Genomic DNA, 13,780 nt, shown 5'->3' on the forward strand with positions numbered 1-13,780 from the left:
CTTGGCTCTGAAGCAGTGAACAAGCTCATTACTGCTGCAGCCTCCTCACAGCCTTTCCTCTAACCCTGAGCCTCCCATAGCTCTGGCAGCTTCTTGAAAAGATTAATCGAACTAGGTGAATACACAGTGTATTCTATAAAAAATGCAGAAATCAAACCAGTCAGCTTTGAGGCTTTTGCCTTATCTTACCCTGTTTGTACGTGGGACTATGGTTGGTGTCATGTGTTTTACATTGAGTTCCTATTTGTATTTAATAATTGCTGATATGCCCATTGCTTGGTTCCTGAATGAAGTGCATAAATCAGATATAACACCATCTTAATTGGACAGAGTGCAGAATAATTACAGTGACCTCTAACACTAGTGTCATGTGATTCACACTAACGCCAAAATTTGCAATCAGAGGTGTGGAAACACTCCCAAAAAACATTTTCATTTGAAAAATGCAGTAAACAGTTAACTGTAACAGCTTCAATTGCATAGGCTGAGTTATAGGTCAAGGTAGTAAAAAGATAAGGTAATGATCAATCTTCATCAGCTACTGGGAATGAGACCAGAAGCCAATGGCTCAGTCATTTCTAAAGGCTCACTGTTAGTGGCTGGGATATAAACCCCACTTTCTCTAGCTATAAACTGGTTTTGGTGCAGCTTCCTCCCACTTCTTATTTTCTTCTCCATGTGTCTCCCAGCAGCTTTTCTATACCTAGACATCTTAGGGTAGTTACAGTCAAAAACTGAAGAAGAACTTCGTTCTTCTTTCCCTGCCCCTGTCATTTTCTGCTCATCAGACATCCAGTTTGTGTGAGATGAGCTCCAGCATATTTCAAAATCTTCCTTTTGGGCTGATAGTAGGAAGACAGAGAGCAAACCACAAATACTTCATCCACAATAACTCCCCAAAGTCTCGGAAGGTTAGGGAGCAGGCTGGCATCACATTTCCTCACTTCAGCAGAAAGTAAGATAGGTTGGGAATATCGCAGGTTTTTTACAATAGCACCATTGCTAATCAGGTCTGATTATTCATGCTAGAAGCTGTGGCACAAACAGTTTTTTGAGTCTTTGTGATGTTCATACTCTCTGCTTTTTAAAAATAAGTACATAAATTGGCAGTGGCACAGTGCAGCTGGCTATATGGAATACTGTGGTGGACAATACCAGTGTCACATTGCCAAAAATAATTTCTGAGCACAGTCACAGCTTTCGGGTTAAAGGTGTCCCCATTCAGTGAAGCAGCTATTTGCAAATACCAGTCACAGACTATCTGGTTTCTAAGTATGAAGGATTTCACTTGGCATGAGAGGTCACTGGTAAAGCTGGTATGGATTTTCTGGTTAAACTTTCTTCCAATCGAAACCAATCCCTTGTATCACAGGACACTTTGAAGAATCCAAATGATTATTATTTCTTCCCTGAAATGTAACACTTAATATTTTTTCTAACTTTAGGAAAAAATTTAAAAATTTCACATGAACACTTTGTGAAGTAGTTGTAGACAAATGTCTTATTTCCTGAAAGAATCCCTAGTCAGTATTGCTGAGACTGAAGTGGTGTTAAGTATAAGACGACACTGCTGAGGCCAATCCCTTTTTTAGTTACAAATGTGGATTGCCCCAAGGTAGGCAGTGCTGCTGAAAACCTCCCTGTTGTTCACAGCTTACTGGGCTCCTGCAGTGGTTAGACTGACACTGCCCATTGCCCAGACTGCTGCAGAATTTACATTGCACCATTGCTGCTTCAATTATGAACATTTCCTAAAGAGCTTCCAAATACAGGTGAATTTACCCCCATCATGTTAACTGCATGGGGAGAAAATGACAAAAGTGTCCTGTTTGCTCACTTCCTAGAAAAAAAAGATAAGGAATCAGATCACACACTTTAGTGAGCTTGTGAACCACAGTGTGCAACATTCACCAGGAATGGCCAGTTAAACTAAAATTTAGTTTGATTTAGATTTAGACAGATGTATATATCAAGCTGAGATATCTCTTGTAGGCCCTAGGAGTTCATTCCAATGGGAGCCTCTTTATAAATAGGAATCATTCTTCAGTATGGCTCAATGCACTTTGCCAGAGGTGGCCTTTTCCTTAATTTACTTTGTGCAAATGGCCAATTGAATGAGTAATTTGAGTTATCTTCTATGTGATGACTTAGTCTTGTGTAAGCATCTGGCTCTGAGTGAGGGGCACTGTGTTAGTCTGTGTGGCAGTGTAAGAATGACTGTCTTTAATTCACTTGAAATTCATAATTCAGAAGAGTTCTGGGCTTTTACCAAGACAGGAGAGAAGTCAAAGAAGATATAGAAATTGAAAACATATTTCTTTACATCTTTGTAAATTCAAGGGAGCAAACCCCAGCACCATCAGTAACCCAGCAACAGAGAAGGAACACAGTCTGTCACTGAACACCTGGACAGAGCCCAAGCTCACCTAATTCATCTTCCCCAGTACATTCCTGGGGTGACTTTCTTCATGGTGTTTAAAGAAATGACTGAAAAAAACCGATATGTCTAAGTAAGAAACACATACAGAAAACAGTCCTGGTTAGATACACCTTATCTGCATTAGTTTTACAAGTCTCCATGGCTGGAAGTCATTTCAGCAGTGAGCATGGCAATACTGGTGCTCATAATATTTTTAATAAAGTGAAATCATGATGTTTTGACAGGTTGAATAATGAGAATTGCCACAAGGGAACTTCATAATAGTAGCATCCATACGGTACTGATTTAGCTCTACTCAAAAAAAAATATTAATGACTGTAGGGGTACAAGGTTGACACTTGCCTCACAGTGAGGGTCCCAAGAGATATTTGGAAAGTATAGATGATTTAGAAAGACTGGTCAACTATTCATTGGTTCAAACCATTCTAGTAAGAGGCTTTCTTCAGCTGTGCTCTAGAGATGGATTGGGAATGGTATAGGATTTCAGGAACTCCTGTTCCAAGAGTCACTCAGTTGCCTCAGACATGCAAGTACTAAAGCTGAACAAAAACATACTAAGAGTTTTTATTTACTACAAAATAAAAATACATTAAAATAACAACTGTTTCTGTGAAATTGTGACTTAACCAACTTACCCTTTCAAGGTAGAACTTTAAAAAAGATTCAAAAGGTGTTCCAATAGTTTTTGAGGAATTCTGAAACAGAAAAGTTTCTCATTTTCAATTCTTCCTTGTTAAGAACCAGTAACAGCAAGAAGAATCATCCTGTTATTAGATGATAGCACTGGTACTGTTTTTATCCCATTGCCTCAAGGTGCCCTCCCAACTTGGGTATGGGATGGGCAGAGCTCTGCACAGGCTGAGGCAGCCCCAGTGTGAACAGCAGAGGCCAGAGAGAAGGAAGAAAGTTTAAAAACACCTTTGTTTTCTTTTATCTCCCAGCAGGAAATCTGTTAATTGACTTCAGAGCTCCTGCTTATTAATGAGCTGTGGAAAGCCAGGTGGCTCAATTCCCTTAAAATCCTGGCCAACAGCAGGGATATTTGGCTCCTGCCAGATCCTGTGGGCACTTGAAGGATGGTCCAATCAATCCATCACAATAAACTGCCTTTCCCATAACTGACCAGCTTTCTGTCTACATGATCTCTACGCTGTGCTTGATGCCGCCGTGGGAGTTACTGTATTGTCACCTAGACAGCACCATGGTCTCATTGCAGGAGAAACATGTGCTTGTCTGTGATTGCAGAAGCCATCAGAAGGTTCTAGAATTGCCAATCAGCTCCAAATATGTCCATATACAGCCTAGAGAAAGGCTCAGCAAAAAAGATACACTGATCATGTTTAAATCTGTTGAAATTTTGGGTTGCAAATTGAGTGCAGAATACAATTATGACCAAATGTTTTAGAGGCTGGAATTGAACGCGAAAAAAAACAATCTTAGAGAGAAAAGTATACAGGCTGTATTCTCTGCTATAAAGGAATAAATAAATCTCAGAAAGGATACAGGGTGAGTACTGGCATAAAGCTGGATGTAAGCAGTGATTAGCTCCTGTTTTTATATGTGTCTGCTACAGAAAACATTATCTTGGTATGATGTTATGATGCCCATCGCCAGGGAAGAGGAGAAAACAGAAGGACAAAGTGTGTGCTTTGAAGAAATCACCTTTTGATAGTCATGAAGCAAAAAAGCACATTTTTCACTGTGATGCTTATCTTCAGAATACAACACAACGCCATGCAAATAACCAAGCTACTCCTGGTTTTAAAAGCAGTGTAACTGTGTATGTGCAGTAGCCTGAGCCAATTTAAATGAGTCTGGCTCTTTTACTGCACAGAGCAACTCTACTGCCCTGTATTCAGTCTAACTTGGAACAAACTCTGTGTTTTGCTTTGTGTCTTAGTGCTGCAGCAAATTCAGTATTGTCAGTGTTCAATTGTTTTGAAAACCTATTTTTTAGTTCAAAGATCTCTTTATACAAAAGTTATTGTGTGTTGCTATAATCACTTGTCAGCTTTTAATCATGCCATTAACTGTTTGAAGTACAGGTCTGCTGTACTCAAACTCCCACTTTTGCAGTAAATACTGTTTTGTTGCATTAAATCTCAGGATATATTCTGTCTAATCTGTACTCAATAATGATATGAAAACCTTAAGACTAATTCACTTTTTACTTAATGATTTTCTTCAATACAGATCCACCACAGATGAATAATGTCATGCCAACATCTCCCCTCCTTCCTCAGATGGCACATCAACATTCATATCCCAGCCTGGGACAGATCACAAACCCATATGAGCAGCAGCCCCCAGGCAAAGAACTCAACAAGTACGCGTCTCTAAAGGCAGTGGGTAAGTAAGCGACGTGATGCGTGACTTCTCCTTTAGCTCAGCATGCTGCAGTTGCTGCTGGCAGCTGACATTCTGCCTCCAAGTTGAAAACAAGGTCTTGCTCATCTGGACTATTTCATGACAGAATTTCATATTGAATATCCCATGGTAGAATTTAATATGGAATATCATGTTAGTTGAAAATACAATGAAAATTAAGCCAAGGAGTGCAATTAAGGGATAAGAAAACTACATGCAAGAACTGGTGATCATATGATGTGATCTCATACATGCACACAAAACCAGGCTGTGCCCCTGCAAGTCATTTTTCAGCAAGTTTCACCTGTATCGTACACAGTGATCAGCCCCAAGTTCTTTATGCCCCAAACCTGCAAGAGCAGGGTTGGACTTGATGGTCCCTCTGGGTCCCTTCTAACCTGAGATATTCTATAATATGCCTACATATGATTGTGGTGTTTATTTCCCATAGCTTTCTACACAAATGAGAGAGAAAAACATCACCTGCTAAATACTTCCAAAAAGAGAAGGCACTCACACAGTTCTGAAGTAAGAGCTTTCATATTTCCTGCAAGATGTACATTAGTAGGTCACTGGAAGAATGCTCTGAGATGTTATGATTACAAACAATTAGTGCATGATAAAACTCCTAATAAAGATCCCAGTGGTGGCTATTTTCTGTGCCTGATTAAGTAAATGAGAGAACATCCTCAAAGAAACAGTCATGGGGAGGGAAAAGGACAGTAGTAAAACATTCAAAAGAATTTTCATATTGAATGTCTAAGCTTATAATAGTTTTCAGGGACTGTAAATACCTACTGCACACCCTGTGATGACAGAAAGCCCCTTCTAGACAATAATACATTAAGAACTTGGGGGGTCTTCCCACTAACCCTCGCTTAGCTTTGACATATGGATGTTGACATAGTTTCCCCAAAAATTTAGAGTAATGCTACACTCCCTATTTCCTGACAGAGATACTTATCTAGAAAAACAGCAGAACAGCTAAGAGCTTTCTGACCTAAGAATTGAGTATTCACCATGCCAGAAAAAACTTTCATCACAAACTGACATTCCTTTAGCTGCACTTCAGGATACCAGACCTCTAACAAAGTGTACATCAAAGTCCCATCTCAAATAGCTCAGTTTTACTTTAGCTTGTTGGTTTTGTATCTTACAAGTGGCATTTTAAGTCTGTTTATAAAAACAAGGGTTAATAGGTTTCTGCTGGGTTTTGAATACCAAGCAGCTTTATAACTCCTTCTTCAAAAGGTGCTACTGTGTAATGATGTGGTGACTATGACAGATTTATGCACTGATATTGAGCTTCTTTTTCAGATGTCAATTTAGGACAAGCCAATCATCAAAGCTAAAAGGTATTTAACCATAACAAAATGAGAGATGAAACACTCTAAGAAATTTTTCTCATCTGCCCAAGAGCCACTGAATGTACCTTTCAAAAAAATTATTAAATTAGAACTTAGGTATTTCTTGTGTGTCTGAGTACAAGTTTTTAAAACAGCTAGATTATAACCATACAGTTAAATCAACCTTGAATGATTGTGCACTTCAGCTCCAGAAGTTGTATAATGCCTCTCAGAATCTTAAACTAAATCAAACATAACTTTCAGGGACATTTTCTTCCAGGTGGATTGTACCATCTTCCCATGCTTTTCCCCTATCCTTCCTATGCCTTCTCTTTTTTCCTCCTACAGATCTACTGGTCTCAGACCACATTAACCAAGTTCTAGATGCAGGTGAATTTTCACAAGTACAAAAGTGCTGCATTGTGATCCAAACTTCTCAGCAGAAAAGAAGAGAGGTTTTGAAACTGTTACACATTCACCTTCTGTCTGGACTTACAGAACAAGAACTAAATTACACTCAGTTTTCAACCCTCTTTAGACTCTCAAGGCCCTGGTTCCTCCCAAGAGTACCTCTTGAATACATCCCAAGGTCACAAAGAGGTTTTTCCATGACACCAGCCAGGCCCAGGTCTGTGACCACGCTGACATGCAGCTCTCCAGACTGCACATTGTAGGGATCATGCTGGCTTTCAGAGAGCTCTGACAGGAAACAGGAGCTGGCCTACATCAAGCCCACCAATACAAATTTAACCTGACAACATCTTTGGAACAACCAGATATAGACTGAGTTCACCCTGACCTCAAGTCACAGGGCAAAACATTCAGACTTGTATTTATGGATCCCCATAGCCGGTTAATGAGTGTGTATAGTCCATTTCCTTTTGCATTCATTGATAGTGGCTTGGGGGTGTATTCATTTGCCACAACAGAAACTTCATAAGGGATGTGTTCTACATCTCTCCATGCATTTGAGGCAAACCATATTCATTTAAGTGCCCCTTACTCTGCATGATCCCATTGTTCAGGTGTAGTCCACTGTGCTTAACCTTTTTCTTTAATAAGGGTTTGGAGGAAGAGGCATTTCCAGTGCTTTGTAGCAACTGTAGCTATGGTACATTAATGTCCCTCATCAGAATGTGGCCATAAGTGGTAAGAAGTTTAGATAACTGAAAAAGTGAAGCTTTACCAGAGGCAGTATTAAATTAATTTCTACACAGTTGCTTTCTTCTGAACTACAGATGTCCTAAAAATTTGGCTAATTTTAGAAGTGAGCTACTCATTCCTCAGTGACTGTCTGCTGTAAAAATTCAGTTTATGGAAAAGCAGTGAGACACATTAATCTCTGTTTTGATCATGTTCAGGTTCTCCATTAAATTCAATAAAAATTCAAGTGCTTGTGAAAACAAGAGACAGAAGTACCCTTGCTATTAATTTGCATTGTGCTGCTGAGTGAGAATGACCCATACCTTGGTAGTGAGACCAAGCTGATCCCTAGGAAGCAATTTTAAAGCTACACCTCATACTCCATGTGACAGTGCTTAGCAGAGTGTGGTTGGACGTTGGACTGTTCATGCATGCGTGCACTGCAACGTGTGCATTGCAGTGTCTGATTCAGCACTGCAGGGGAGAAGAAAGTTGAAAAGGTTGCTGTGGATGTATTTTATTTAAAAAGCTAAATATTTTTACTTGAACAAGCTCAAACTGCACAATCAAACCCTTTTACATGCAATGGGAGAGGATGTTTTCCTCATTTCTTGTTAGGAATTCCTTTATTTGTTGCAGCTTCCAGAATTCCTTAAGTACTGACCATGGCTTCTGACCACATTCACCTTTTCCCCTTACTGCCTGCTGGCATTTCCATCTCTGAATGATGTGAGGACATTCTGTGCCTATTTAAATTCTCAGATGAGTGCTTGGAGTACAGCACCAGTGAGCTGAGATGTGCTTACTGTTTTCTTCACTGCACTAGAATTTTACTCTCCTTCTACCTTGGCACACACACGACCAGGGAATAATCAGCAGAAGGCAGAAGACCACTTTGAAATGAGATAGGAAACACATATTTCCTGAACAAATAGATAAGAAATCTACCTTCTAGCCTACCTGGCTGATTGATCTGACTTACTGATAGGTACACTCGGTTCATCCATTATTTTTCCATTTTCAAGCCAAGAATCTCTTTTCAACAATGCCAAATTTTTCCCATCTCAGAATGTGAGATACTATCTGAGTTGATACTATCTGAGGGTTAATGAGCTCCAAGACCAGTCCCAGCAGGTGTGGCCATTGAATGTTGTGTGGCAATAAACACCCAGTGCTTAGAAATTTCAATTTTTTGGTCACCTGAGATGACATGATCCTGGTTTCCTTCAGTGCTTTTGGAGTATTTGATTATTTATGTGAAAAGTGCAGAAAGAGGTTTTTCTGCATAAATTATTCTTATTTCCAGTTCATCAACCGTGTTTTTACTCCATGCTTAAATGGTTATTGCTCACTTAACAATACTGAGATGCCTAAAGCTACAAGTGGATGGAGATCTTGTAGCTGAACACCTTCATGAAATTCAAATCCCAGGACATGGAAAGGTAGCTCATCACAAATTTTTATACACATCATTTGGACATTCATTTGGAAAGCATGAACAATCCAACTTCAAATTCCACGCTGCTAAGGTGGAAGGGTTATAGTTCATCCTGTTGATTAAGCGTTTCCTAGAGCTCCAACTGGCCTCATTACCCTGAGTTATTAGTTACCTATTCAGTCACACTGTTCCATGAGCCCAGCTCAGTAACAGTTAATTTTCTTTCCTGAGTTTAAGGGAGCGCAAAGTCACTAAATAATTTTAGACCTTCTTGCAGAAGTTAAAAAATACCCCCAAACCCAGCTTCTAAATCCCCAGAGGACTGGGAAAACGATCACTCAGCTGCTGGGGACATGCACAGACATGCAAGTAAAATATTTCTAATTTTTCTACAGTTTAACACGATTTTATATTTCTTTGATAAACTTTCTTCTTCCCTTCTCTCTCACACACACAAACATTTGAGGAACTGAGTGGACATTGCCAAAAAAAAGAAACAAAAATGCAATGGACAGAATTCCTCCCTGAAACACAGACTCAGAAAGCCTTCTCTTATGCTGGGAGTTGTTAGTCTCCTGTGGGATTAAATCAGATCTAATTGATTTGATATAGTGGAGCTAGGAGGATATAATTGGCAGCAGACCCACCACCACATCTCTGAGTCTACAGCTCCCAGCGTTTCTTGAAGCTGCACAGTTCTTTGATCCCAGAGGAAACATTAGACAGTGAACCAGCTCTGCTTGCAGTTGCAAAACTGCAAAGTGAGATTCTGCAAATATGGCACTCAGAGAATAAATATCCCCTGGTTAGGTCCCTGCAGAAAGGAGTGTGGCCACAAGTGTGCCAAGGCACCAGGCGACAACTCCCCCAGAAAGGTGAAGCATATGAGAAAACTGACCTGGTCCTGTGTCCTCTGCACACACAGAAGGATCCAAGGGGAAAATCACCCCAAGGTTAGCCATGGGCTATTATCTTTGAACCATCTTCCTGTCTGATGGGAAATGTGTGGCTGCCTTCTCCTAAGCTTCAGCCCTTCAATTTCCATAGAAATGACTGTAACTCTTTGCTGGTACAAGATCTGTCTGTTGAGAATAGAAGTGACTTCACAACGACCTCCTAAGAATTTGATTCCTATCTCACCATGAGACTGCACCATTCCCTGTAGTTCATTGTGCTCTGGCCTGGAAAGTAACACTGTAATTGGAAAAATGGAAACACACAGCATGCCTGCCCATGCATTCACAGGGTGAATACATCCCACTTTTAGAAAAAGCAGAACTACAAAATTATTAGACAATATGTTGGTAGTAATTTACTTTCCTATACCAACCACACTGTTCCACTGAGGAGTAAATATTCATGTTCCTTTGGAAGGCTTAAAAAGGACTTGTGCTTTCTTTTCAAAGACTAAAGAAATTTTCAGTTACCTCTTCTATAAGCAATTACACAAAGACAGATCAAAAAAAAAATCTGGGACATGGGAGTATCTCACTAGATTTAACACCATGAAAAACTGACATGGAAGCACAGATTAATGTATCACTTGTAATATCCAGAGCGTGATTCAGATAGTGATTTCATATATCCAGAGGTATGTGCTGTGTCATAAATAATGCTCAACTGTGATCTGCCCAACTCAACACTGGAACTACAGATTTGGCTCAAGGAAGTGTGACATAAAAGCTTGGTATCTTTTTATTATTATTATTTACCCAGCCCAGCATGGCTGGAGAATTTGAAGCTTTTGAGTGTTCATTTGTTAAGGAAGTTTTACATATTTTTATCCTTGCTTCTTCTTCAGGCATAAGAGAAAAGCCAAGCAGCACTCAGAAGCAAGGCTTGCTTTACCAATCCCCCTGCCAGGACCTTCCCTCAGCCTTCCCATTCCCCAGCCACAGGAAGTGAAGCATTACTTATTTCACTCTTATGATGAGACCCAGCAAATTTTGCATCCTGCCCAGTGCATGCAGATGAAATTAGAAGACCTTTTCTTGCTTCCACTAAATCATTTAATTATTTTCTCTGTTATTTACCCAACTACCTACAGGCACATTGTCATAGGTAAATATAAAATGCTTGGAGAGTCTTGATCAAAATATTTTCCGGTTTTATCATCCAGCACACTCATTTCTTCTTCCAGTAAAGTACTCATATTTTAATTATAAATGTGTTGTTTGTGCAGACCCTCAGTATCTTGAGCAAAACCATCTGCTTTGCTGACATTCTTTTTTGGCCTTTTAAAAACCAACATTTTACTGTAAAATCTACAAGAGGATATTCTTTCTGAAGATGGGGAATCCTGCTCTAAGCAGTCAGACTTCCAAGCAGCCATTGCACATTCCATCCTTTAGCAAACAGACAGATTTGTGAACTTTGGGGATATGTTGGTCTTGGCAGAAGCAACATCGTGATAGGTGGAAGGAAACTGCAAATACTCCTTCTTTTACAAGAAACAGTTTTAACACTAAAGTAAGATGTTCTTAAACACTGCCATCTATGTTGTCTCATTTCTTAGACAACACACTGAACTTGGGAAAGAAAGGAAATCTGACCTTGAGGTACATTTAGTTTAGGTTTAAACTTTAAACTTTTAGTTTTCTGGGTAGGACTCATACCTAGTGAATTTTTTTTTTTCTGAATTTGGTCCACTAGCTGGTTTTATGGTGGCTGAAGAATATTTATAAAAATTTATTAAATCTTAACCCATTTTTCATGCCAAAATAGCAAATTTAAATTTGTGCATCCTAATTCTTGTTCTTGACATTGATATTCTTTGCACACATGCTCCCTACCACAAAGAAACAGCCTTTTTTTTATCAGCACATTAAAATAGCGAAAATTAAATTTTCACCATTCATAAAAGTTCAGCTTATAAACACCACTCCACATTCCATCAGTTACACACCATTGTAGAACTCACCCTCTTCCACTGAAAATTAGGTTGGTTCTCTAGAAACAAATTAATTTTAAAAATCCTTATTATGTGATAATGAATCAAAATTAAACAAAAAGTTATTTTGTCCTTTTTTTGAGACAGAACAGCAGATCTAAAATAAGAGTACCAGGAACCCAGCTGACCACTAGAGAATCCTGTCTTTTGCTTATCTTTTGTCCTTGAAGATAGAGCCTTCAGAAGTAACAAGCTTACAGTGACCAGGTTTATTTCCATCTATTGAGATCAGTGGCAGTCCCAGGAAGAAAACAAGTAAATCTAAATCAAGCATGGGTTATTCCAACCTATTTGTAGGAAATGCTGATGAATTATGCATGAGATTTTTTTTTACACATTAAGTGAAGACACGAGTGAAGCTTTATGCTCAGGCAATAAGTGAGCCAGTAGAAACAAGGCTCAGCTCACGCGATGACAAGGTCCCGCAGTGCTGAGCATTTTCACTTGCAGCCCTTCCTAAACATCCCTCTCTGTAACTCTTTTATTTTGCAATATAAACATACTTCTCATTCCGCAATGCAAATTTTTTAATCAATTATTTAAGCATAGAGGTTGATCTTAAACATGCAAAAACAACTGTGAATACTTGCAGATAAACAGCAACACTGTGGGATCCCAGCTCAAATCTAGATTTTATCTGAAGTGTGGCTTTCAATAGTTCCCACCATGGAGCCTACACATTGCACTGCTTGCTCTTAACGTACTCCACCCATTTTCCCCTCTGAACTATTAGCATTGTAGGTAATGTATGGTGATATTTTTACAAGAGTTTCATACACGTGTCCAACATGTGATATCATGTTTTAAGACTTTTCATCTTTGTACATGGATACATGTCAAAAGCAGAGTGCAAAATTCTTCAGGATTACCCATGAACACAAAAGATAGTAAGATAACTGATAGGAATGAATCCCTTATTAACAATATCACATAAATAGCAGCAATTATCTGTCTGCTATTTTGATTCTGCCAAGGAGGCTCTGAAGACAGTAAATGTGTTTTTAAGAAATTGCACAGATAAAAGTCACAGAGAATTGCTTTATTCCTACACATTCATACTATAACAACAAAGGGCTTGAGCCATGGAGGAAGGGCAGTAACATGATTTGTAATGCACAGTTAATTTTTGCAAAAATCCTTCCCCCTAACAGCTTATTTGAAGAAGAAAAGAGAAGCTGAAAAAAAAATCTGATATGTACTAGTTATGATACTACAGCATCAAAAAAAAATTACCACAAAGATGGTAATTTTTGGTCCCAGTCTAAGGGAAATATTAAGTACAACAGGTAGTTTTTGTAGTGGGAAAGCCTGCAAAGCTTTCTAGGCTACGGAAGCTGCTACTGTGGAAAGCAGCCGGGGCCCTGCCACAGGGGAGGAGGAAGAGCTGCAGCTCAGCACTGCTGCTGCTCATTTTTGCCAGCAATTGATATGATTGTAATTCCTGGGAAAAAAGGGAGAGAGGAGCTGTACACTCCTCTGTGGCTGCAGTCTGGTGTGTGCACTATTAACTATTCATGGCAGACAGCTGCATTTCCAGTTCTTCCTGGGCTGTCAGTCACTGATGCTGCTGCCTTACACGAGGGCTCTGTTCAGAGCAGGCACCACTTCTGCTCTGCCTTGGACTTGGCCCAAGCTGCATGAAAACCTGAAGAAACTAATTTTCTTCTGACAGGGCAAGTTTGGGAATTGCCAGGGAACGCTAGTTCCTTTCAGTTTGACACACATCTCTGGTTTGGAAACCTCTGGCAACCATGCTCAAGACTTTAACAATACAAATGACATAGAATCTAAAAAGAGGGAGACAGGAAAAGAAGAAAAGGAGAAGAAAAATCCAGAACTCAATGTGTATGAGTATAGCTACGAAATTACTACCTTTTTTTTTTCAATTTTTTCCTCCTGAGGAAAGAGTAGAAAAAGATAACTTTCTAATAGGAACAACTTATGCCAGAACTATTTTGGAAAAAAAAAAATCAACTTCACTCCAGAACAATTACTAATAATTATTTTAAATTAAAGCAGTTAAGAAACAGATCAAATAAAACTAAATTAGGCAAAAAATAGCTATTACATCACTGGGACTTTTTTTTTTTTCCATT

The 13,780-nt window shown here is 39.2% G+C and overlaps 1 protein-coding gene across 4 annotated transcripts in view; it reads left to right on the forward strand.

The window, feature by feature from the left end:
• Positions 1-13,780, forward strand: part of SHISA9 (shisa family member 9) — a 181,496-nt gene that overhangs the window by 155,829 nt on the left and 11,887 nt on the right. For 3 of the 4 annotated variants that reach the window (XM_042037387.1, XM_042037386.1, XM_042037385.1), the window contains one exon: positions 4,634-4,789. In XM_042037387.1, the coding sequence (XP_041893321.1) occupies positions 4,634-4,789 (156 nt within the window). Of the gene's footprint in view, positions 1-4,633; positions 4,790-5,258; positions 5,498-13,780 lie in introns of those variants that run through there. The other variant, XM_042037388.1, reaches the window with a different exon arrangement.

Source organism: Corvus kubaryi, unplaced genomic scaffold (genome assembly GCF_017639235.1).
Source record: "Corvus kubaryi isolate FWS band 111438036 unplaced genomic scaffold, C.kubaryi_AGA036_p1.0 37387, whole genome shotgun sequence".
NCBI lineage: Eukaryota > Metazoa > Chordata > Aves > Passeriformes > Corvidae > Corvus > Corvus kubaryi.